At 47.9% G+C, this 24,941-nt stretch overlaps 3 protein-coding genes across 5 annotated transcripts in view; 2 read left to right on the top strand and 1 right to left on the bottom strand.

Moving 5' to 3' along the window:
• Window positions 1–7,565, top strand: part of LOC121299863 (voltage-dependent L-type calcium channel subunit alpha-1S-like) — a 31,183-nt gene extending 23,618 nt beyond the window's left edge. For 2 of the 3 annotated variants that reach the window (XM_041228027.1, XM_041228028.1), the window contains 15 exons: window positions 162–290; window positions 890–955; window positions 1,331–1,422; window positions 1,847–2,006; window positions 2,239–2,366; window positions 2,556–2,652; window positions 3,233–3,335; window positions 3,477–3,578; window positions 4,226–4,353; window positions 4,759–4,887; window positions 5,187–5,425; window positions 5,744–5,832; window positions 6,129–6,235; window positions 6,650–6,754; window positions 7,038–7,565. In XM_041228027.1, the coding sequence (XP_041083961.1) occupies window positions 162–290; window positions 890–955; window positions 1,331–1,422; window positions 1,847–2,006; window positions 2,239–2,366; window positions 2,556–2,652; window positions 3,233–3,335; window positions 3,477–3,578; window positions 4,226–4,353; window positions 4,759–4,887; window positions 5,187–5,425; window positions 5,744–5,832; window positions 6,129–6,235; window positions 6,650–6,754; window positions 7,038–7,271 (1,908 nt within the window). In that variant the 3' untranslated portion in view covers window positions 7,272–7,565. Of the gene's footprint in view, window positions 1–161; window positions 291–889; window positions 956–1,330; window positions 1,423–1,846; window positions 2,007–2,238; window positions 2,367–2,555; window positions 2,653–3,232; window positions 3,336–3,476; window positions 3,579–4,225; window positions 4,354–4,758; window positions 4,888–5,129; window positions 5,426–5,743; window positions 5,833–6,128; window positions 6,236–6,649; window positions 6,755–7,037 lie in introns of those variants that run through there. The other variant, XM_041228029.1, reaches the window with a different exon arrangement.
• Window positions 7,566–8,933: 1,368 nt separating this feature from the next.
• On the bottom strand, window positions 8,934–17,934 carry LOC121299864 (FYVE, RhoGEF and PH domain-containing protein 2-like). Its single transcript, XM_041228030.1, has 16 exons — window positions 17,683–17,934; window positions 16,939–17,302; window positions 15,992–16,081; window positions 15,450–15,598; window positions 14,836–14,992; window positions 14,399–14,537; window positions 14,153–14,211; window positions 13,253–13,399; window positions 13,065–13,157; window positions 12,672–12,751; window positions 12,323–12,353; window positions 11,999–12,091; window positions 11,101–11,232; window positions 10,450–10,596; window positions 9,740–9,883; window positions 8,934–9,487 (listed from the first exon to the last, which is right to left on the bottom strand). The coding sequence occupies exons 1-16, from the start codon at window positions 17,748–17,750 to the stop codon at window positions 9,284–9,286; spliced, it is 2,097 nt and encodes a 698-aa protein (XP_041083964.1). The 5' UTR covers window positions 17,751–17,934; the 3' UTR covers window positions 8,934–9,283.
• Window positions 17,935–18,381: 447 nt separating this feature from the next.
• On the top strand, window positions 18,382–24,758 carry LOC121300019 (mitochondrial carrier homolog 1-like). The gene is made up of 12 exons (XM_041228347.1): window positions 18,382–18,765; window positions 19,750–19,834; window positions 20,074–20,180; window positions 20,381–20,458; window positions 20,784–20,841; window positions 21,123–21,174; window positions 21,298–21,357; window positions 21,913–22,006; window positions 22,287–22,334; window positions 22,885–22,952; window positions 23,130–23,205; window positions 23,686–24,758. The coding sequence occupies exons 1-12, from the start codon at window positions 18,586–18,588 to the stop codon at window positions 23,758–23,760; spliced, it is 981 nt and encodes a 326-aa protein (XP_041084281.1). The 5' UTR covers window positions 18,382–18,585; the 3' UTR covers window positions 23,761–24,758.
• Window positions 24,759–24,941: the final 183 nt, after the last annotated feature.

Here is a 24,941-nt window from a genome sequence, read left to right as displayed (position 1 = left end):
GCGAAATCCATTGAAACCACTTCAGAGCAGCTTGTCTGGGCTCTTGCTGGAGTTCCTAACGGGGTTGCTTGTCTCAGTTCTCTGCCCGGGACCCCTCCTGTGTGTCTCTGTGTGGCCCCTCCCAGTTTGTGTGTGACTTGGTCTTGCTTCTCTTCCAAAAGCAAGCGGAGGATAGCGGCCGCATCTCCATCACCTTCTTCAGGCTCTTCCGGGTGATGCGCCTGGTGAAGCTGCTGAGTCGTGGCGAGGGGGTGAGGACCCTGCTCTGGACCTTCATCAAGTCCTTCCAGGTGAGGACCTGCTGCTGACTCAAGTCAAGCATATTAAAAGCGTGGTTCAGCCTAGGCTAGCAGGGTAAAGCACAGAGAGCTATGGTGAAGCGATCATTATAAACAAGAAGCATGGGGGAATCACTGTGCATATTTAACATGGCAGTCTTAAAACAGGGCCGTGCTGCTGATTTATCTGCAAGAAATCTGTGGCAAGCTTCCTTTAGTGTCTGTTTGGCTTCAGATTATATCACACTTGTAACTGTGTTTTGTAAGTCATTAAGTCTAAATACATTTTTAAAAACCCCAGCAGATTTAACACAGTGTTGTGTCTTCAACGTTTCGAAAGCTTTGTCGTTGACGCTCTGAGCTCGAGGTCTACACTCTCCATGATCAGAGAGTCGTAGCTGCTGCAATGTTCTCACGGGGCATGGCGTAGGTGCGTTAGGTAACTGAGCGGCTCCAATCACTGATGAAATCCGCTCTGTCGAGCTCTGAGCTGCTCAGGGGGGAGCCTGTCCAGTTCAGCTGGCTTTTCCACTGAGCTCCTCTGAGTGGCTCAGTTACCTGACGCACCCACAGCTGCAGTTGTGAAGGTGTCTGTGTTCTTCTGTCTGCAGGCTCTGCCCTACGTCGCCCTGCTCATTGTGATGCTGTTCTTCATCTACGCTGTCATCGGCATGCAGGTAACACTCAGACACACTGAGCAGGGAGAGGACCTTGAGCACTGCTCTTCTGTAAAGAGAGGCCAGGCAGTGGCTTTGACTTGCTATCAAGACTCTATCAGCAGGGTCCTTGAATGCCATTCTAGTATGGATTTGCAGATTAAAGATTGCTGTGCCCCTGCAATAAATGTAGGATGTCAAAACTTTGGTCTGTACAGGATCAGACGATGATTTGTTAAATATATGTCATTTCCCTATCCTCACAATCACAGAATTCTGTGCAAAGTGGTCAGTCAGTGGCTAAGGTTTTCCACTCTGCTCTGTTTAGAGTTGCTGTCAGCGGGTGAAAGACGCTGTGTTTGTCTCTTGAGTTTGAAGCATGCCTCTCCTTTCCAGGTGTTTGGTAAAATCGCGCTGGTGGACGGAACACAGATCAATCGGAACAATAACTTTCAGACGTTCCCTCAGGCGGTGTTGTTACTGTTCAGGTCGGTGAAACAAAGGAGGAGTCACAGGGTTACAGTGCAGCTTCCTGGGAGCTGCAGGATGTATCACCTTATTTTTTTTAATCGCTGTGCATTTAATGGCAGTCTGTGTTCATGCTAACACACAGTCAATTGATATGCAATAGGACTGCTTCTGCATATCTGTATTAGATTGCCATTGCGATGCTGTGCTCATATTCAACATATTTGTTCATTAAGACTTACATTTTAAAACTGTTTCTAGTGAGTGTTTCCTGTAATATGTTTCCAGTAAAGAAAGCCAGCAAAACTCCAGCCCGCATGATCCAGTCCAGGTCTTTATTCCACATTAGTGGAACCTGCTGTCTATTAACTGCTTGAACAAAGACCCGGACTGGAATAGCCCCTGAGAGCCAGAGCTGTGCCTGACCCTGCCTGTGCTGCGCAGGTGTGCGACGGGCGAGGCCTGGCAGGAGATCATGCTGGCCTGCATGTACGGGAAGCTGTGTGACCCCAACTCGGACTACCTGCCTGGAGAGGAGTACACCTGCGGAGCGGGATTCGCTGTCTTCTACTTCATCAGCTTCTACATGCTGTGCGCCTTCCTCGTGAGTATCAGCACCCCACCGAGCCACGCTCGCAAGCCATTGTAAAAGAAGCTCCCTCGCTGCCTGCAGATGAGCGCGCACCATACCAACGGCTGTTCTAGTTTCTGAAGGGACTCTGCTGAGCTGCTGCAGGACGGGCACCAATTCCGCTGTGCCTTGAGACGCACCCCCAGTTCCACCAGCTCGAGGGTGCCAGTGTGCCGCTAACGCCCTCCCCGCTCTCACTCCGCAGATCATTAACCTGTTTGTGGCTGTCATCATGGATAACTTCGACTACCTGACGCGTGATTGGTCCATCCTGGGGCCTCACCACCTGGATGAGTTCAAGAGGATCTGGGCAGAGTACGACCCTGACGCCAAGTGAGTCCGTATTAAAGAACTCCTGAGGCATCAGCGTAGGGCTTTGATAAACTTGTAAGTAACCGATGGTACTACTGTGGTGCCCACTTTGTAATATAAGGTAGGTCAAAAAAATTTTTATCACCCTTTCTGTAATTACACCCAGTTGATAATAGGCTTGTAAGTGTTGTTTACCCTCCCTTCCTGCAGGGGGCGTATCAAGCACCTGGACGTGGTGACGCTGCTGCGGAGGATCCAGCCCCCGCTTGGCTTTGGCAAGTTCTGCCCCCACCGCGTGGCCTGCAAGGTAAGAGAGAACTCAGTTGAGGGCACTAGAACTGAATCGCCATGAACTGCACGTGATCTGTGACATCATCAGTGAAGCATCCTCCTTTCTAACAGGGCGTGTGCAGGAGCTGCTAACGATGGCAAAGCAGTGTCATGCACAGAGCTCTTTAACATCTCTGAACGATTCACTGACCTAGAATCCTGGCAGCCGCTGGGTGTTCAACTTATTTCCTTACCCTAAAACCCTCATAAGAGGCCACTTGTGGTTTTCATAACGGTGAACCACAGGGTTGGAAATAAGTCTCCTGTTGCAAACCTGCTTTTACTAGGATTTTAATGACCTTGTTATCCATACACTGTGGCTAATCAGTATTAAAACCTGGAACTGCTATGCAATAGGAGTCTTAATTCCATCCCTGAACCATTACATCAGGGTAAAGAGCAGCATGTGATGTGCATGCAATAATGACCATGAATGAATTAAAGCAGGCAGTGAGAGAGTTCCTGGTAGTGGAGCTGCGCTGTGGCTGTCCCAGGGTAGTGCTATGTGGGAGATGGAGTGCTGTCCTGTAACTCTTGTTGCTGCCCCCCCTCCTCAGCGCCTGGTCTCCATGAACATGCCCCTGAACAGCGATGGCACCGTCACCTTCAACGCCACCCTGTTCGCCCTGGTGAGGACGGCTCTCAAGATAAAGACTGACGGTAGGCCCTGGAGCACACTGGACTCTGGACTGTGCATCTGCAGGCTCATGCTTTTCAATTCCTTTTTAAAATAGCCCCCTTCCTTGACTCGGGTTTGATTTTGCTACGGGAGTCGTCTCAACCTCCTGTCTGTTTTCTCAGGGAACTTCGAGCAGTGCAACGAGGAGCTGAGAGCGATCATTAAGAAGATCTGGAAGCGCACCAGCATGAAGCTGCTGGACCAGGTTATCCCACCAATAGGAGGTGAGCGTTGGTGACCCTGTGACCTGCTTACACAACCCTCAACCCTCTGAGAGCAGTGAGTGGGACCTTCTCAAGATGGCTGCCTTCAAAGCCCACAATGCAGGCATCTTGAGAAGGTCACACACATGGCTAATGGAAATCGCCGAACAGAAAGATCGTGTCTGTGTAAATAACCACCCTATCCACAAAGAAACTGGAACTGTTGTATTGTATCTCAGGTTGAGAAACACACACTCAACCAGCACTGAGCCTTGAGTCTCAAGCTCCTTCTAAATTAAGTGCAAAATCTAAATGGCCAGGGAATGTGCGCACTCAAACTCCGCTAAACCTGCTCTGAACCATGTTTGCAGATCTGCTGTTCAGGCAGCTCCTGTATATGGTTCTGAACCCCAGGACTGGGTGCAGGACTAACATGCATTTCTGATCCTGTACATTCTGTTGAAAAAGATAAGTGAGTAAGCCTTGAAACACCAGTTCAGCAGTAAAAAGATCTGCCCTCTGGATGAGTGGAAAATATTCTTCCAATCGGCTTTTAAAACACTCAGTGTGGAACTTCGTTGTCATTGATTGGTGTTCATTGTAAACGCGAGGGAAGGACTACTTTTCTTGCTTTGAAATCAAGAAAAATCTGTTTCTCCTCCCTCCAGATGACGAGGTGACGGTGGGGAAGTTCTACGCCACCTTCCTGATCCAGGATCACTTCCGCAAGTTCATGAAGAGGCAGGAGGAGTATTACGGCTACCGGCCCACCAAGAAGAACGCAGTGGAGATCCAGGTGTGTGTGTGTGTGTGTGTGTGTGTGTGTGTGTGTGTGTGTATGTGTGTGTGAGGAGAGCTTGAGAGCCTGAGAGCCTGAGAGCTGGGAGCTGGGAGCTGGGAGTTAGAGATCCTGCTTTCAAATCCCCTTTCCATCCATAGAAAACTCGATAGTAAAACTGAATATTACGTTATCCGAAACATCAGATTTGAAAGCAGGATGTGAGATGGTGATGTGAGAGTGTCCGTATCGCTCTGACCTCTGATGCTGTGTAATATAGATGAGGAAGAAGCTCCTGAGCTTTTTGCACCTGTATGTGTGTGTCAGAGGACTCTGGAGTATGAACGAGGATTATGTATCTGTGTGTGTGTGTGTGTGAGTGTTTCTGTCATGGTGTCAGTAACACAGCACTGCCTCCTGCAGGCTGGGCTCCGCAGTATCGAGGAGGAGGCTGGCCCTGAGCTGCACCGTGCCATCTCGGGGGACCTGACTGCAGAGGAGGAACTGGAGAGAGCCATGGAGGAGGCAGCCATTGAGGATGGCATCTACCGGGTAAGAGCAGGGGGGGCGACCCCTGATAAAACAGACATCGCTCCCAGGGCATTGCACCTCTGGAGGGCATCCACTAGGGGGAGGTACCAGACAGTCCACTGGGAATAAGAGTCGTACCACTGATACACAACAGGGAAAGAGAAGTGCTTTTCAAGACCTGGAGCCTTCTCACCATTTAGCACAGGGTTACTACTGAAAGTGAGCTTTTCCAAGCAACACAAAACCTGTTTTAATGCCAACAGAGGGGTCAGGCTTACGTCACTGAAACACCCACCTAACCCTTGACCCCTGTGCCGCAGAGACAGGGCGGGCTGTTCGGTAACCACATGGAACACTTCTCGATGGAGAGGAGCAGCCCGATGCCCGCCCACGTGACCAGCCAGCGCCCCCTGCTGTTTGCGGAGACGCGTTTTGATGACATCGAGTCGCCGCCAGACTCTGTCTTCATGCCCAACGAGGTGGTATTCTTCCCCCCTGTCGCCCCAGGCAACTCCAATAACAATGCCACTGGAAACAAAAACAATAACGCCGTGGAGAGGTGAGCAGGGCTCGAAGCCCGGGCGCGATGCTGCACTGATATTATGGCAGAAATATAAAATAAAAATTAAAAATTTGATATGCTTATGTCTATACTGGGTATTCCATATGCCATACAGTGCTGTGTTGTAATCAAGTGTCCTTTATAAAGCAGCAGCTGGTTTTCTGTTTTTATCAGTTCACCATAGCACTGATCACGCACTGCAAGCTGCATGCACTGATCTGATTATGGGTCCTGGTGAAAACCTTTTTGAAAGGAGGTGCAGCACTGCGAGCAATGAGAAAGCGCTGACACCGCTGCCTGTCTCTCTTCATCCAGGGTGAGCTACGAGAACGAGAGGAACACAGAGCGCCCCTCCCTCACCCGAAGAGACGAGCCTCACAAAGCAAAGAGAGGCACCAAGCCAGGTCAGCGAATTACCTCGGCCACCTAGATACTGTGGCTAAATGGTTTCCCCTTTTACTTTTACCTTTAAACCTCTATGGAGTTAGCACAACAATATATATATTTACCAAGTCTTCCGCATGCCACCTCTTTGCAGACTAAAACAAAACGCTGGGTAACGAAATGGAACGAGTATAGTACAGAATCCTATTTTTGCATTCAAACGATGGAGAGACACTACAGCTTTGATTACACTGGAGAAACCGGTGCTAGGATGCTGTTGAGCTGCAAAAAAAAGCTTTCTTTCTCTGCTGTTCAGTCCGCAGGCTCTCGTTTCACCTGGGTTACCTGAAGCAGAGTCTGAGCCTGCACAGGGAGGACAGCCCTCTCTTCTCAGCCCTCTCGGTGCAGGACCTCGCCAGCCAGGTAAGCACAGGCTTCCTCGACACCCTCACTGGCATTACATACTGTTCTGTTTGTAAAGAGCTTTCAGAGACCTTGAATGTTTTACATGATATCATTTTAATGAAATGCCCCAGGACATGTTTCATTGTTAATCATCCCTTTAACCCTCAATCATATCTCCGTTTGCTCCTTTGAAAAGTAGTTTAAAATAATATTATTTATCACGTGTATGTAAGTGCTGGAACTGTAGGGGCCCAAAAATGTCTCAGAATTTTAGAGAATGCTGGTTTATAGAAGGGCTGGATTAGACTGGGGTTACTGTATAAGATACATGGGACTCCTGTCTCTTTTTCCCCCCTAAACCACAAATCAAAGCACAGTAAATGCATTCAACAGGGTTGATGTTAAAAGGATCTTTGTACTTCTCGGTTGCAGTTCTCCCACTATCCTGAAGAGGGCAGCAGTGAGTCACTCTCCTCTGGTTCGCAGCCTGGACAGGAGGACAGTCCAGTGCCTGCTGCTGACAGACTCATACAAGAGGTCAGAGCTCAGTACAAGTATAACAAGAACAAGTATAAGAAGTCAAAACTTGGAGTTTGCTGTGAGTATAACGCATGCCCAGTGGAAGACCTGACCTACAGGGATTCTCTCTGAAGTTCCACCTGCATGTCTTACTCATTTTTGGACGAGGAGCATCAGCTGGACAGCATGGAAAGATATCAGGTCTGGTGTTGTAGAAGATGTTTCTCTTCAAGGGAACAGTAGCTGCCTAGGAGATTTTAGATCGGGCACTTTCCGAGTCACCCATCTCTGTCCCCTTCAGGTCCTGATTGGTGGCGGCCTGGAGGTCCTGGCGTGTGACCCGCAGTTCGTTGCCGTGACGAAGCAGGAGCTGGCAGATGCGATTCACATCGACCTGGCTGAAATGGAGGGGGCCGCCATGGTGCTCCTGAACGGGCGCAGGGGGCGGGTGGTCAAAACTCGACCCTGCCCCCAGACCCGTCCCGGCTCCTCTACCACTCTCCCATACCCACCCCCTGCCGACAACCACTTGTAAATGACATCACAGCTCTACGTGTGACTTCACCGTGACATCACACGTTACTCTGCCTTGGTGATGACATCGCAGGCTTGTGTGATGTAATTGTAAGACTCTTTCCCTCTAGCGACACGCAGGGGGCGTGGTTACCATGGAAAGAGCGCAATCTGATTGGCTGATTGGCGGTTGACCACGGTCAGGTGACCGCAGATGCAGTTGTTGAATTGAAACTCAGGAAAATCGGTTCTTTCACAAACCACTTTGCAGTTTAACTCAGATCAATAGAATGAAATAAACCCTAAAGATAAAAAGCTACAGTCTACGAACTTTGTTGTTTCTGTTTTCCTGTGCCGGACATAGTTCAGAAATGAAGCCTGTTTTACTGTAAATATACTAAATGACAAAACCTAGGCGGTTTCAAGAAAGTGTTACGTAAGGACAAGAAAACCTGGTCGGTCTGCTGTTTTTTTAATCAGACCTCCGTAGCTAATGATCATTTTCTGCCCTTCACTTTATAGCAGCATGGAAGAGCCTTCCGTCATCTATCGACTGTATCATCTGATCACGCCTGGTTTCCCAGGGCAGAAGAAAGTCTTTTCTGGAGATGTGCGCCCGTTTGCATTGCCGCATGCTCGATAGCGTCTGTCATTCACAGTGCCACCCTTTTATATACATGATGGGACTCTGCTTTCTGCGGAGACTGCCCCTGACGGCAAACTTAGGGTAATTCACATAGTAGTTACATAAGAAATACACGCGTGCTTGCACACCATTGCAATGTTATTATGCATAGTTACAATGTACTTAATGTGTAAATCTTTTTGTACAATATATTTAAGTACACAAAAAGGTTAGGGTTAGGGTCAGAGTTAGGGTTAGAGTTAAAAAATATATTTCTCTCGTCTGCATTGCTGTAATAGCACCATTGCAATGGTAAATATTTTAATAGACAAATTGCTGATGGCAAAACAGTTTGTTTTTGGCAGGATTCACTCATTATGTTACCCTTGACTTATGGCATTATTTATTTATTTATTTATTTATGCTCGTGTTAGGATGTCTTTTAAGAGCAGTACAACCAACTCTATGGGGTGTGTTTCATTAATCTGAGCAGGGGGGGGGGGATCTTAGCGATGCCACAGAGATCATTTGCAAGCCTATGCATTTTACTGCATGCAGAACGCCAGGGATTGTCCTGTTTAAGTGTAGGGCATCGTTTGCAACCGTCATCATTAAGATAAGTGGGATGCACCCCCGTGTCTTCTGTTGTTCATGATAATACATTGCATGCTTTTTTTTTTTATGTTGATTGGCGTATGTTTGTGGTCACACAGTCTAAAAAACATGACTAACACTGCAAATAAAAAAAAATTTAAAAAAAGGACATGACCCGTCTACTTTTCTACGGACAGGTTTTCCAGTTCCAATCGCTGACCTGTACTCTACAGCATGTAGACACCCAGACGCTCCAAAGCGGATGCCAGGGAGCTACCGCCCCCCCTGGTGGACAAAGGCCAGTCCTGCGGGTGTCTGCTTGAGCTCACCCTCTGCCTGGCCAGTAGGGGGCCCTGAAGTAGGATGAGGTGTCTGTTTAATTTTGCCTCGCTAATCCACATTATCGCTAGAGCCTCCTTATTCCCCACAAAAAACACAAAGAGCGCAAAAGGATTGTTACGCGATGTTTTATTAACCTGATTTAAGAGAATCCACAACTCTCGTCTCATAACTCAGAATCTAGCCTGATAAAATGAACCAAACAGCTAGTTCAATGTAATGACATCCCTTTCAAAATCAGCTGCACTGCTCCTCGCCTCACTGCTCAGTGCAACTCCACCCTGTCTCACTTCCTCCGGTCAACAAGTCAGAGTTAGTAAAGAAATCAGACCATTCTGCCTCCAGGTTAGTCATTTAGATTTGGATTTCCTTCCCAGGACCCCCACAGAGGTCCATTAGAGTCTACATGTGCTTTGTTATTTGTTGTTGATTATTAGTACAACCAAGAGCTATCTACAATGGCTGAAAAGGAGGACTCAGTCATCCAGAGACCACTGGTTCTCCCCATTGGCCACCTTGTTGATAATTTCCGCCCACTGCTCTCTCTGCTCCTCTGATTCGGCCAGGAAGGAGAGGGTCTGTTTTGATTGGGTGAGCTGGAAGGCACAGCGGTTGTCCCCCGGCAACAGCTTCTTCACCTGGTATCCTAGCAACGGGATGGTGCTCTGGGCCTTCACATCCTGAAAACAGAGACGAGACAGTGAGTGGGCCGCCATTCCTGCGGCTCCCAGCATTTGAAGTAAAGGCTTCCCCTCTCTGAGTGGGATAAACAAACAACATGGCGGCTCCAGCGGGCAGTGACACTTCTTTGGGGCTGAAAGGTAAATTTGTTTATGCACACATATTCCAACTGTGGGGCAGGACAGGGCCAAGCCTTCCTCCTTCGTGTGTTTTCAAGCAGCCCTGGTTGGGGTGCCTCTGGTGTTCAGTACCTGCGGTGCAGCGTACATGTAGAGGATCATGGGCTCGTCTCTGGGGATGACAAACCAGCCCCTGGATCCCACCCGACCGCTCTTCTCCAGGACCTGCAGGAAGCTGCACATCAAGCTCCTCCCAGACACCTCGGCAGCTTCTTTCTGAGACCAGGACGAGACCAGAGCATGTTTCAGATCTGAACAATGTCTACCATTTACTGGTGCCAAAAAGCAAACATTACATTCTACATTGAATGTTATATCGTTTAGATACAATACAAGGTAATATTATTAACAGAGATAGACAACTGATCAGATTGCCTCAATTTCTACTCTAGCAGCTCAGAGACTGGGTGTCTGCAGTTTTTTTTCTGTTATCTTACTAATTATAATTGTCAGCAACAGCAATGAGTTACTCAGCTGTTACTGCATACAGGTGCAACCAACCACACACTACTCTCCTGTAAAAGCTTACTGTGGTTTACTGCATGTCTCCTTCCCCATACATTCCTGCACATGCCTTATCATTCAACATGCTAAGCCTAATGCCAAGTGCAGTTGCCTTACTAAACTCTCCTTATGCCCAAGTCACCTCCAGCACACTGGTTTTCTGCCCTTCACTCGAATGTTTAACAGTTTGCACCCAGCCTCTGCCCTGTCCCACACACAGCAGTCCAGGAGCTGCAAGGCACCAAGCTGCCTGGCTGGCTGGGTGTCTCCTCCAGTACCTCAAGTATGCCTCTCTTCTTGTCTTCCCGCTTTCTGCTCCCTGTCTGCCCCTCCAGGATGCTGCTGCACTCAACGCACACCCTGTTCTGCCTGTACTCGTCGTATTCCAGTGCTGCCTTGTAGTCTGAACACTTCCAGCACACAACCTGCTCGGGAAAGGGAGCCAGTGAAATCACTGCGAGGTGTGGCAAGTCACAGTTACAGGATGATCGTGCCCAACGCTTGTTGCATCCTTGTGTTCCCCCCCGTGGCTTGCTCTTCGCCAGCAAGGTCTAAGCAAGACCGATCATTAAAGTGAAAAATTAAATGCTTCAGTATCAAAGAACAATAGCACATGACAATATCAACGTCGTTTCTATTAAACAGCTACACTGGAAAGGAGAGAGGTGTCCCGCGTTCACACAATGGAAACATCTGTGTATGGATTACAGCTGGAGAGACTCTAGCAGACACATACAGGACAATGATTCCTTAAAATGAGGGGCCCCTTTACAAAGGAATTACAAAAATACATCTACGATATATATTGTGATATATATATTTATCATGCTGTTCCTGTTATTTAAGTGTGAGAGTTCCATTTCTACATGTATGTTTGAGAATATGTTTGTATTGTAAGGTTGCTAGCAGTGTGTGGGCTGGGTGCTCACATAGCCGCAGGCCCGGCAGTGGTGTCGTCTCCTGATGAAGGCGTTGAAAGGCTCTTTGCAGCGCATGCACATGGACACCAGCTTGTCTCGGATCAACTGGGGGGCACGCTTGCCCAGCTCCTGCCTCTCAACCTGCATGGGGAAGCACAGCCAGAACTCAAACACCCGTACAAGCACGAGAACGTCCGCAAAGTCTGGCCCGCCCCTGAAAGGCTCCTCCCCTGCTAGCACGCTGTTTGCCCCAGAGCAACATCTACTGTTTCTATCCCAGTGTTCCAGCTGATAGACCACTCCTGCATTATAACGCAGGATACTGGTGAAGCAGCGTGTGTAAGCAGCAGCACTGGTCCGTGGCTCCCTCTAATCCAGCTGAGAGGGCACTTTCTCTTGCACTCAGCTTGAACAGAGGGAGCGACTGGACACTCAGACACAGACAGTGCAGCAGCAGCACTGGTCCGTGGCTCCCTCTAATCCAGCTGAGAGGGCACTTTCTCTTGCACTCAGCTTGAACAGAGGGAGCGACTGGACACTCAGACACAGACAGTGCAGCAGCCCTCATTGCCACCCCTGAGTTAACACACACACACACACACACACACACACACACACACACACACACACACACACACACACACACACACACACACACACACACACACACACACACACACACACACACACACACACACACACACACACACACACACACACACACACACACACACACACACACACACACACACACACACACACACACACACACACACACACACACACACACACACACACACACACACACACACACACACACACACACACACACACACACACACACACACACACACACACACACACACACACACACGTAATGGAAAACAGTAAGGACTTGAACCCGGACCGTGACTTGCTGCAGATCTTGAGCCAGGCTGCTGGTTGCAGCTTTGAAGCTTTCTGTTTTTTTCTCGTTCTGGTCGATCGCTTGCTGACACGCCTGTATGTGTGACAAAAAACAGCAGCCAATCAAAGAAGCAGATAAATAAAGACCAGCCAATGCCAAGTAGGCGTTATAATGCAGCCTATTAATATAAGCGTGCTCGGCAGGAGTTCTAAATGATTCCCAGATTGACAGATTCAATCCTCATTCATCTCTAGAAGCAGTATCATTGATCTGACCTCCTCGACACACCGTTAGCAGATCAGAACAGCACACAGGTGTATTTACCTGTATCCAGGATTGCATCTCCTCCTGAGACCTGCCAACACAAAACAACCAAACTGGGAATTTAATGATTGCAGTTGTGGCTCAGTATAAGAGGCTTCCTTTTAATTTTGTAAAAATACTAAATAAAAATGTCCCAGCGCTACATGAAAAACCCTGGTCACCACAGACTGCTCCTAGTGTTCAAATCCAGTAATAAGCGCCATCCTGACCCAATGGGGTCTTACGGTTACTGTTGCTATGGGTTACACACGGGATTCACAGTACCAATGTAAGCTCCTCAGTTGTTTCTGTAACTGTGCTAGTTTTCCTTTTTCTTGTGTTCCTGGTAATCTGGCAGAAGCTTGCTCACCTGGCCTGCAACTCCAGAGTCCGCAGCTTCCCGGAGACCAGGAACGCGTGCGGGAACTCGACGTCGTTCAGGTCTTTCACCTGCAAGGGGCGCAAGACGAGAACTGCATTTCAATGGGACGAAAAACCCTGCTGCCTCCCTGCAAGCCTTCGTGCTGAAGCTCCTCTCCCTGCCCTGCTTTATCCAGACATCTCTCTCCAGCTTTCACCGGAAAATAACCCTACCCTTCATGTAGCTTGTTTCAGTTCTCTCATTTAATACAATAGCAACAGTGCTTGAATTGAGCTTGTGTAAAGAGCCAGTGCACTGCCTCATGCCTGCCAGTCCTTCCCAGCACAATGCGTAGCTAAGCGTGCTACAGTACATGCATGTAGCGGGTAGGAAGCGTGTCACCTGCATGCCGTCCACGTCCAGCCGTGTCCGGATGAAGAAGCGAGCCCCCACCAGGCTGAACTTGGGCACGCAGTACAGCAGCATGTTGTTAAACTGTAAGACAGCAGGGGGAGGGAGGGGGGTGTAACCACTGGGAAAATGGGACTCTTTAAATAATGCCTGAATGCAGCCTGGGCTTTATCACTCACCAGGAAGATGTGGCGCTCTTTGAGGCTGACGCTGCGGAAGGAGATTTTCAGGATGGGACCCTCTTTGATGAGCTTGTTGGAGGGGTCCACCATCTCTTCCTCCATCCCCAGCATCTCGTAGACCTCCCACAGCTTCTCCAGACGCTCCTGCCCAACACACACACACACACACGCACGCACGCACACATACACGCACAAACACACACACACACACACACACACACACACACACACACACAAACACACACACAACTGTTACAGTGGCTATGTAATGCTATCAGTTATGAAATGAACAATGAATATACAATGAACTGTTCAAATGAATTCTTTGTTACCAAAAGCTGTAGGAATGTTATAATTCATATCATTGCATGATTCATATACAGTTCCCTGAACTAACGTCTTACCAAAAAACAGGGGCACTGCTGAGATCTCCTTACACTTTATAGATGTTTGAAACAGTGTGTAAAATGTGTTAATAATGCATTACAATGTATTAAATGCAGTAACGGCATTGGCAAATCCCTTAGAAATATTGAATACATCTCATTTCGATGAAGTCAGTCATACTGTAGAATCAAATTGATATTGTAGGGTCATGGGACCCCACAAACCAAGGCTGTGCTGTGCTGTTTTAGGAATTAAACCCAGTTTTAAAACAGGCTAATGATTCTGTGGTGATATCCTGCAAGCTTGTGAATACTGCTGTGCACGGCTCCCTGACCTGCGTTCTGCACTCCTTCAGCACTGGCTGCTCCAACCTTTGGACTTCTCCTTTCTGAACTCGCTCTTAGTTAAAACAGAAAGCAACGTTTCGCAAAGCAGAAGCAGTGAGCCAAACCCACTTCTGAATTCCCCTTCGCAGCGACCCTGTTCTCAAAGCATCAAAAAAGATTTTACCATATCAGCGATCGCAGCGTTGGAATGCTTCGCGGCTTCAAAGATGATCTCCAGGGACTCTAAAAACAAAGTAATCACATTTTAAATGAAGTGCTTGAAGTCACAATCACTTTAAGATGTTGTTATTTGCAAAGTGCATGCGCTCCCTATTCACAGGCTGTTGTAATTGCACTTGATATATATAAGGGACAGTGCGATCCAGTGTTGAGCAGCTGGTCGCATGAGGCGGGACTGTGCTGTTCTTACTCTCGGAGTCTGCCCTGTCCGGTGATCCCGGGGGCAGCTTCTTCAGATAGTCCTTGAGCAGCATCTCGTATCGCGGGACCCGCTGCACGGGCTCCAGCATGTGGTGCTGGAGAGTCAGGTTACCGCATGCCTCGCGCTTCTGCAAGATCAGAGCAAAAAGAACAAGGATGTGCTCTGCTCTCCCCATGGCTCTCACTGCCCTTGCTGCACGTTTTGTTTGAAGGGTTTGCATGCTCATACTGAGCCTCTGAGATTAGGCTGACAATATGCCCCGCATAGAAAAAAAAAATCTACATTGTTTATAGCTTTTTTTTAGTAACATTGTGCATAGACAGTCATCAAATGATGTCAACTATGAACTGACGTGCGCATGTCATTTTTCAAGCTGACTGCAAGTCATTCTACCAGTCAGCCTGCAGGGGAAGCCGATGGCACACCTGTATATCCAGGACGATCTCCTCAAAGCGCGGAGACTTCTCCATCCAGGTGGTGATGAGGTCGATGGCTCTGTCGAAGCAGCACACGTACTGCCCGTACATCTTCAGGAAGGGGGCCACCTTCTGCAGGATGTCCCCTATCCGCGGGTTCGACCCCCTGCAAGGGAGAGCAAGATTCTTCATCACTGATCTGGGGGCAGCAGTGGAGCAGAACACTCTACGTTCCCTTTTAATCAATTCCCACAGAGCACTGATCAAAATCACAATTAGCAGTAGTAAAATGAGCATCTCACAGTGGCAAGAGATTACTTCAATTGAAGTCACTGAAGTCGTTTAAATTGGCTTCAAATGAATGCAGCAATCACAGCGATTGTTATGCCTCTAAAATTCCACTTTCAAGTCCTTCAAAGGAACTGGAATTAGAATTGGGAATTTTAAAAAGGAATTTGCAATGGAATGGGCTGGAACGGCAAAGATTGCCCACTCCCTGCTTTGTGTCCATTAGACAGCATTGAAGGGCTTGTTAAAACTATTCAGCGTTTGAACCTGAAGCCTGGCTGGCTCAGGGGACCCAGGACTGGGATTCAGCCTGCCTGCTCTCACAGAACCCTCACCAGTCATCCATGCGCCTCTGCAGCTCGGGCAGGAAGAACTGCTGGTGGAACTGGAAGACCGAGGAGATGTTGGAGAAGATCTGCTTCACAACGTCTTCAGGGAATGAGTTGCCCGACCGAGCCTCCTTCAGCAGCTCAGCGTAAAACACCTGCGAGGCACACAGCGTACAGGCTGTAGAAACAGCATCCTGCCCCTCTGCTTTCAGGGACAGAGCGCTGTCCTCCAGGGAGCAACATGCTCCTCCCTGTTCTTCTGTCTTTGTTAACCCATCTCAGAGTTAACTCATAATGGCTTTAACATACAATATGCTACGAAGGTGGACAGTCCAATCAATGACCATGTTGAGGGACTGTAGTCCAAGGATTAACACTGATAGAGGATGATATCTTGGTCTGTCTAAGAGCTTAACAGAGTGGACAGACATACAGATAGACAGACAGACAGACAGACAGAATGTATGTTTTTCTGTCACACACTGCCACAGAACAGCAACTGCCCCACCAGGCACAAGCAGTTAGTGTACAATATATTCAACCCTGACCTGGTCTAGTAAATGTAGCCGGCTGACGTAAGCCTTCTCTGTGTCTAGCAGCTCCTTGGCAATCTTGAACAGCTTCTCTTCAACAGTCTCCTGAGGACAGAGATATGTTACTGTCCCACAAGGGGTCCCTCAGTGATCTCCACTGGCAGTGCAGCGGCTCTGCCACAGCAACGCCATGGTTATGTACTAAAGGAATCTCGTGATGCGCTAGTATTACTGTAGTATTGGTTTTGTAAGTCAAGGGTAATCTTTGCTAAGGGCAGCTACAATAGTATAAGGCCGCCGTTGGTAGAAATACACAACAGTGGTAGCATTCTCACGTTTTCACACTGGTATCACACTGGTATTAACCCATGCGCAGAGGCAATCCATTGCAGTGCCACACTGTATCTGTGCCAGGCACCTCAAAATACATCGTGTTATCATTGCTGGGAACGCTGTGCTAACGGTTCTGCTAGTTTGTTTTTTTTTTTTGCAAAAAAGAAAAATTATATATATATATCACTCGTGTATAAATAATGTGAAGACGCAAAAATACCCGAGAAGACGTTTGATACAGATCTAGTCATTACAACCCCCAGTGCTGTCATATACAGCAGGGAAGCAGGAATTATAAAAGAGGAACGTCCTCAACAGCCACTGCCTGAATAAACAGAGAAGGCAACTCAGATTAGCCTGGGAAACGACAGCAGCAGAAACCCTATTGAGCAAACACCTGAAACCGGACACGTATGTGTGTATATATGTATATATGTATATATATATATATGCAGTTTTTGCTCAGTGCATGCCTTAGATAACCGGTAACACAGTATCAATTACTGAAAACCAGTTTCAAAATGAAACGGGAACCAGTTATACTGAAGTCATGAGTAAGCTGGGGATCATACAGCCCTGTTTCAAAAGGCTCCCCGTGATTCCCCTGAACTGCAGCTCAATACTTTTACCTTCTTTTCCTCCTTTACAGTCTCCTTCTCTTCCGGCTCCTCCAGCGCTGGCTTCACCTCTCTCTGGATCAGCCTCTGGGTGGAGTGGCGTTTGCGAAAGGAATGCATTCTTTTCCATGTCAAATCTCTGCTGGCCCCGGGGGGCTCTGTGTTGTCCGGGGGCTTGCACACTTTCCGGGCTGTCGGGGGGCTGTGCCGGGGGCCCCTGGAGTCCTCGCCGTGCTTCCTCTGCGGTGTCTCTCTGTTCTGTTCTCGCTGGGGCCAGTGCTCTGGGTTGGCAGGTCTGGGTGCCTGCAGCCGCACCCCTGGTGGCATTAGGGCTTGAGGCTTAGCCAGCTTCCACTGATCCTCATCTGTCCTGGATCTGAAACTTAAACAGGCAAGATGAGCGACCGCAGGGCAACTGTTTCCAGGCTTTCCCATCAATCTTTTTGCACAATACCTTAACCAAAAAAAAAAAAAAAAAAAAAAAAAAAAAAAAAAAAAAAAAAAAAAAAAAAAAAAAAAAAAACTAACCCTATGCACAATAACATTTCCATACAACTGTGTACTTACTCATGTTGTGCAAACAGATTTACGCTTGAAGTAACTATGCACAATAACATTTCCATTATGTGTAAGTGTACTTGTATTTACTAAGAAACTCCTATGTAACTACATTGAGACACTAAATGTAAAATTTAGTAGTTACCCAAAATCTGTCATAAAGATCAATGAGCAAAAACCCAGACTGAAGGGACCCACCTTCCGCCTTCGAACTTGGAAACCATGTCAAAGACAGTCATTCGATTCCGGGGGTCCTCCTTCTCCATCTCCAGCGTTCACGCGATCTCTGCTAGTCACAATAGCCACCTGGGCAATCTATATTCCTCACAGGGCAATATATATTCTATATTCCTCACAGGGCAATCTATATTCTATATTCCTCACAGGGCAATCTATATTCCTCTGTGCAAACGAAGACGTTGATTCTGTAGCTGCTGCTGCACCAGTCTGTTGGAAGTGGTTAGGTGAGTGGAATGGAGCTGTTTTATATCAGAACTAACCACAGCAAGAAGAGGAAGTTAACTATGGGGGGGCACTTTAGATAAAAATATATCAACGGCGCTGCACCGTCTGTTGCTCCCTCTGCAGTGTTTTCAGTGTGTTGTGTTTATGTATTTTTTATTTGTTCGCGTTTATATGTTGCATTTCATATAACTTACCCTGTGACACACACAACCAGACAACGGCTTGCTCTAAAGCAGCGTGAAGTGCGGAAGACACACCCGCATTTACCACCCCTGTCCTGCACTGGCATGTACCGGGCAGCGCTGCCATGCGTGCCCACGGCCACTGCGACTGCGGTCAATGCTGCCCCCTACTGGTGCGACGAAGTCATTAGATTTCATTTCTGTAATGGTTTAAAAGTGAAGGTGTATATATACATATACATACATACACACACACACACACACACACACAACGTTCACAATTAGCGAGTATTCGCTATGCGAGGAGATTGTTCTCCACCGTGTCACGTGTTAGTTTAGGTTGCTATCTATCATGTGACAGGGGTGTATTTTTTATTTTTTTTTCCCCTCCTCCCACATCCTATTTCCCAAGCAGGCCCAGCCAAGACGCCTTCCCTTCGGTATCCCTTTGGAGATGGTAACCCCTGAGCGCTTGGGCAGCACCGGGGCAGAGATGAGCCACCCCCGTAAGGAGAGAAGAGGGGTCCCCGCGGCTGGCGTCTCTACGGTCGACATGGACACGGCGGTGGTGATTCTGGGGGCCGGGGTGACAGTCCTCACTCACCCGCTGCTGTACGTGAAACTGCTCATCCAGGTAGGTCTGTGTGAAAGTAACGTTGAGGGGGGCGTTGGAACAGATCTGAATTTATTGCAGACATGATTTACAGGACACAGCAGCTAACAGAGGAGACGGGAGCAGCACTAGCGGCCTGTGCCTGCGCTGTGCATGTCAGAGATGGACCAGGGAGGGCTAGCGAGACTGTGGGTTTATCACGCTGAGCTCCGAGGCTGTGTTCGGGACACGACTGTGGTCTTTTCCTGTGGATATGTGGCCGGGCAGCCGGAACAGAATCTAGTCACATAGGTACCTTAACCCAAATATTAACCGAAACCCCACACTCGTTAAAAACATCCATGAATTAAGCTAGAATTTTTTGAAGCCAAACTGTTGCCGACTGTATTGTGTGCCATGCTTATGTGTAGTAGTGGTAGGGTATTTACACAGATGCACAGCAGGGATGGGAATAAGACTCCTGTTGCATAGCAGTTTCACCCGTTCCAGGTTTTACTACGAGCTTGACCAGCCACCCTGTATAGGTAACAAGCTCGGGTGTGGATCACACTGCTATGGAACAGGAGTCTTGTTTACATCCCTGCACAGCATTGAAATTGGATATAATTATCAGTATGCAAATGCCTGTAGCGTAATAAAATTACAGTGTCACGGCCAGCAGAAGATCATAGCAGCGCAAGCCTGGTTGTTGAGTGTCTGTGAAGCTCCAGGCTGGAGTCCGATACAGTTAGGAATGTTGTTTTTTTCTTCCCCCAGGAATGTGTGTGAGGAGTTTGATTGACATGAGAAACCGTTCACTTAGGACTTGGTCCCTCCCTCCAGCTACGCTGACCAATCTCCTTATGCGTTGCCACTCTGGTTTTCTCTCTAGGATAGGGAATGCAAACAGCAACCTGGGAATCTTGAGTGACCCCTGCTGGTGCTAATCCGTACAGCAGGGAGATTGGGCGCTCCGCATTCCGGCATGACTGTTTACTGCATAAAGGGTCTCATTGTTCTTTGCAGATGGGCCACGAACCTCAGCCACCGACCGCAGGGAGCAACCTGTTTGGGAGGAAGGTTCTGTACCTGCCAGGGTTTTTCTCCTATGGTGGGTTCCCTGGCCACAGGGTTATATAGTGGAGATTCCTGTACGTACTTGCATGTGGAAAACCGTTTTATGTTATAGGGATGAAACTTGGTAAGGACATTCTGTAGCACTATTGAGAGAGGCACAATCGGGGGATATGTGTTAAGATTCCAGCTGAATTTTACAAAAAAAAAAAAAGCTACTGTTAAATCACACGAAAGAGAATAAATGCCCATTGGTTTGTGTCTTCCTGTTTGTAGCCAGGTATATAGTCCGTGTGGATGGGAAGTGGGGTCTGTTCAGAGGCCTGTCTCCCCGAATTGTGTCCAGCACTGTCTCCACTGTGGTGCGCAGCCGAATCAAACAGGTACCGTGCATATTCACCCCCCAGTACTGCAGCGGGGTCACCCTTAACCAGCCCTGCTACAGCTCCGGTCCGCTTATTCCAGTCCAGGTCTTGAGTTGAGCAATTCACATGTGATACAATACCACTGTGTTTCCAGCCCAGCCCCCAAAGCCAGCGTGCACAGAGATTTCCACTGGGGCTGTCCTGCTTGTATTCCACAGGTCACTCCGATCCCAGACATGGAGCACGTGTCCAACAAGGACGATATCAAGACGTCCCTCAGGAAGGTTGTCAGAGAGGTGAGACGCCAGGAAACAAGATCCAGCCCTTCAAAGCTATGTGCCTTGCCTGTTTTTCAAGTCCATGTGTTTGATCCCAATCGTAGTTGAACCAATTAAGCCTTTATCCAGGTCTTGAGCAGTTCATTGTTTCAAATCTGGGTAGTGGACTGGATAGCGGCACATTATCAAGGAATTGACAGTACTTGCGGTTTGCCTGTAGAGGGCAGTGTTGTACTGGGTAGGAGTACATTGCCAGAATAATCTGCCTGTAGTGGCAGTCCCTGTGTTTTGCCGCTAGAGGGCAGTGTTTCACTTTCTGAATTACCTCCCTGCTGTGTTGCAGACCTCCCACGAGATGGTGGTGCAGTGCGTGGCCCGGATAGTCACCCACCCGTTCCACGGTAGGAGACGTCACTCCAGTTCTGGGTAATGCTGTTACCTGTGCAAGCATTGCCTTCGCAGTTCTGCAGAACAGGACGTCTGCGTTTATTATCTGACAAAGCCAGCAATTTGAGTCCAAATGGGAAGCATGTAAGCTTAGTATAAAATGTTTTACTGAAATAAGCGTTGCGCTCTGAGATATTGAGGCATCGTTTGGGGTAAATGTTTGAAAGAGAACGTTTGAAACGGTTTCTCAGCTTTGCCAGTCAGCGTTTATACAGCAGTGTTTGTTTTGTTCCAGTGATTTCTGTCCGGTGCATGGCGCAGTTTGTTGGGAGAGAAACGAAGTACAGGTAAATCAATGTGCCTCAGTGAATTGGGAGGGGGGGGGTACGCTCCTCTGCTTTCCAGTCCTTTAGATGAAGCGCAGCTCCCAGCCTCCTGCTAACCTTGACTCCCTTTGTTTCCATTGACAGCGGCTTGTTCAGCTCCGTCGCTGAAATCTTTCGACAGGAAGGGATCGCAGGTTTCTTTGTGTGAGTTTCACTAAAACTTCCAGCCTTTGTAACTTTCAACTGCCTATTTCCATCCAGACCGTTTACCACATCACGCTCTCTGTGTGGCGGACTTTGATTTCCATCACTGCTTCTGCCCACACTATTGACAGCCCTGTCGTAGAGATCTACCTTCACAGGAATGCGTGCTCCGAACCCCCTTCCTAAACTACAGTGAGGTGCCGTTTTAATGAGCCTGATTTGAATTTAAGGCTGGAGAACAATGTTTTAGCCCCACCCTAGTGATGTCATGAGAGTGAAGGCACCGTATTTTGCATTATTCACAGTGTGGAATCTGATACAAATTGTAACACAAACCCACTGTTCTAATTATCAGCGGGTTTAAATCAGCTGCTCAATACATAACATCAGCTCTCCTCCACCTGCACTGTCTGCACTCCACCTGCACTGTCTGCACTCCACCTGCACTGTCTGCACTCCACCTGCACTGTCTGCACTCCACAAGGACTTGTTTTTAATGTGTCTTGGCACGCAGGTCTCGGCAATGGCTTTACTCCCTGTGCTGTGTTTCTGCAGGGGGTTGGTGCCTCATGTCCTGGGAGAGATCATTTTCCTCTGGTGCTGCAACCTGCTGGCTCACTTTATCAACACGTATGCTGTGGATGACAATGTAAGTACAGCTTTCTCCACTAGGGGGTGCCAGTTGACGTTTTTGAATTTTTGACGGTCGCATTTAAAAAAACTGTCGTGCTATTTCAGGGATGACGTTTCTAATGGTATACGTGCTAGCTAACGTATATAAGCGTAACACAGACGCTAAAATGTTTTTTCAGTGTGTCAATAGTAATGTGATCTGTGATCGGCCCGCACTGCTTTTTGTCTTATTGAACAGTTTTAAAACATATATAATAGCAGCTGAAGCCTGTGTTCACTGTGCTTTTCGTTTGCAGTTCACACAGGCATCTGCAGTCCGAAGCTACACAAAGTTTGTTATGGGGGTAAGTGCGAAGAATAAGGGTGACTTATTCGTTTCATTTTTTAATCAAGAATAGATGAACTGGAGGATCCTTGAGTGGCTCACCTTCTATCTCTCAAAGACCAGAGTCTAGTTTTTTTTATTTCTCAGAGACCAGAGTCTAGTTTTCTATCTCATAGACCAACAAAAAAACTGTGACTGTTTAAAAACAAACACAGAAATACTAAAATAAACTTTTACTGGCAAATTCTTCGACTGGATGTCTCTCACTGGCATTGCATTTCGCAAGGTTTCTGTCCGTTTATCCACATTTACTGCTGTTGAAGGTTTTATAGTTGAATAAACACATTTCAATAAGCAGTGCACAGAAGCATCCATAACTGCAGGGGTGGCAGTAAGACCATTCCGTAGCAGTTCGATCCGTTCCTGATTTTACTGAGTTTAATAAGCTTTGTTTCCTGCACACTGTGGCTAATCAAGCTTGCAGTAAAACCTGGAATGGGTCAAACTGCAATGCAGTAGGAGTCTTATTGCCGTCCCAGTGTCTCTGAGGTTGTGTGTTTGTCTTTCAGATCGCTGTGAGTGCGCTCACCTACCCCTTCCTGCTGGTGGCAGACCTGATGGCTGTGAATAACTGCGGGTGAGTGAAGTCCCCCTGTCTAGGGGTAGAAGCTGTCAGGAAGCCCGCTCAGGCACACTTGCGCCCTTCCGCTCGCACTGACGATGTGGAGGCACAGAGCGCATGCACTGGTTAGCAGTTTTGCAGCATTTCTTTGCCGTGATGTTAAACGGACCTCTGTGTGTGTTTGCTTGGCAGACTGCAGGCTGGACTCCCTCCCCACTCCCCTGTCTTCAGATCCTGGATTCACTGCTGGAGGCACCTGGGGGCCCAGGTAAGGATCCTCCCAGCGTGGCTCTTACTGGAGTTCATTATGTGTCTGCTAGGTGCAGGGTCCCTCGCTTGAACCACATCACATGCATCCTCACCGTGAGTTCCACGGCTCTTCTTGTGCCTGTGCCTGCACCCTCTGTAGAAACCTTTATTCCATCACATGGTGCTAATGACTCATCAGCCACACATGGAGTAAACACCTTGCTTGCTTTGTGTGCTTCCCAGGACAGTAGAGTGCCCTGCCTGTATTAGCACACCTTAAAGGAATGCTAACCAGATGAACACACGCGGGCACTGTGTGCATAATTATACCAGCTTAAGCTTCCTATCTGTGTATCTGTTTTATAATGCGTACATGTTTGGTTTTGGCAGGGCGACATCTTGAAACAGAGTTCACACAAACTGTATATCCACTCGTGACCGGAGCGGATAGAATCGCTCGTCCCCCTTTGTTGTAAAGCCTCTCTCCGTTTCTCTCCAGGGTCAGTTGTTTCGAGGGTCCAGTTTCCTCTTCCGACGCGTTCCACTGGAGAGGGCAGCTTTAGCAGTGGAGTGACCCCCCCCCCCCCCCCCCCCCCCGCCCCGGCTGAGTCGAGGCTTCACAGGAGCATGGCACCTCGTTCATGACATGAGAACAGCACTGTCAACAGCTAGAAGCATTTCAACAGGAGCATTCTGCTGTCTGTGGATTCCAGCTGTCTGACTCTTTGTGTTGTGATGATGTTGTTATGTCGTTATTGAAAGGACAGGACGGTTTCTTCAAAGCTGCACGTCTTTCTTTTCTGTGTTGTTTTTGTTTTATTCTATCTGGGTTCATTCTGTTGCCTTTGTTTCATGCCTGTTTCAGGACAGTAACGTTAAACTCGGAGGCGGGTCATTTTGATTTGAAACCAGATTGCTTTCATAATGTCACACGCAACAACTGTTTTTAGAGGATCATGAACTTAAAAAGTTAAAAACAAACCAAATGTTAGATTTTTAAGCTTGTACTTTATCTGTTAAGATCCTTTAAGCTTTTGGTGCAGGGGTTCCCATTGGATAAAGACGGCAATGACGAGAACACATTCTTAATAACCCTAACCAAGAACAGTTAACAAGTTTCACCTATCTTTTCAGTTCTCACAGGTTCCAAACTGGTCATGTATTGATTGGACCAGGGACACTAACATTTACATCCCAAGGTCCAGACACCGTGTTTGCATGCTTCTCTGTGCAACACTGTTAATTGGATGATGTCATTACCTTCACACTCCACAGTATGTAGTGTGCGCTGTGTAGGAGTGACAGCCCATGAAATGAGAATGGGATAGTAGAATGGCTGGTAACACACCGCGGGTCGGCTCGGATAAGTCCGGGGGCTGTTTAGTTTTTGGCCCGTGCAGGGTTATTTGGGGAATGGCCCCCTCACATTGCAGCAGTGCTAAAACTGTCTCATTAATGTATTAGCATAACCCCCTTCCTGTCCTCGGAGGAGGGAGGCCACGACTGTACAGAGGCCAATCTGAATGAAATGAATGCTTCTTTATCTTTTCATTACTATATACCCCCCCCCCCCCTACAGAAACTGTACCCCCCCCCCCCCCACACACACACACACTTTTGAAGCCAAAGTGTGTGTTCTGTGTGAATAAACCAGCATGGCAGGCTTTGAGGTTGATTTCAAGAAATAGTGTAAGTCCAGTGCTGCAGTGAAGCGATGGAGAGTTACTACAGTTGACATCTGCTGTCTGACGTCAG

This window comes from Polyodon spathula, chromosome 25, assembly GCF_017654505.1.
Source record: "Polyodon spathula isolate WHYD16114869_AA chromosome 25, ASM1765450v1, whole genome shotgun sequence".
Lineage (NCBI taxonomy): Eukaryota > Metazoa > Chordata > Actinopteri > Acipenseriformes > Polyodontidae > Polyodon > Polyodon spathula.
The sequence above is the reverse complement of the archived record's forward strand: the minus strand, read 5'-3'. Positions and strand labels throughout refer to the sequence as shown.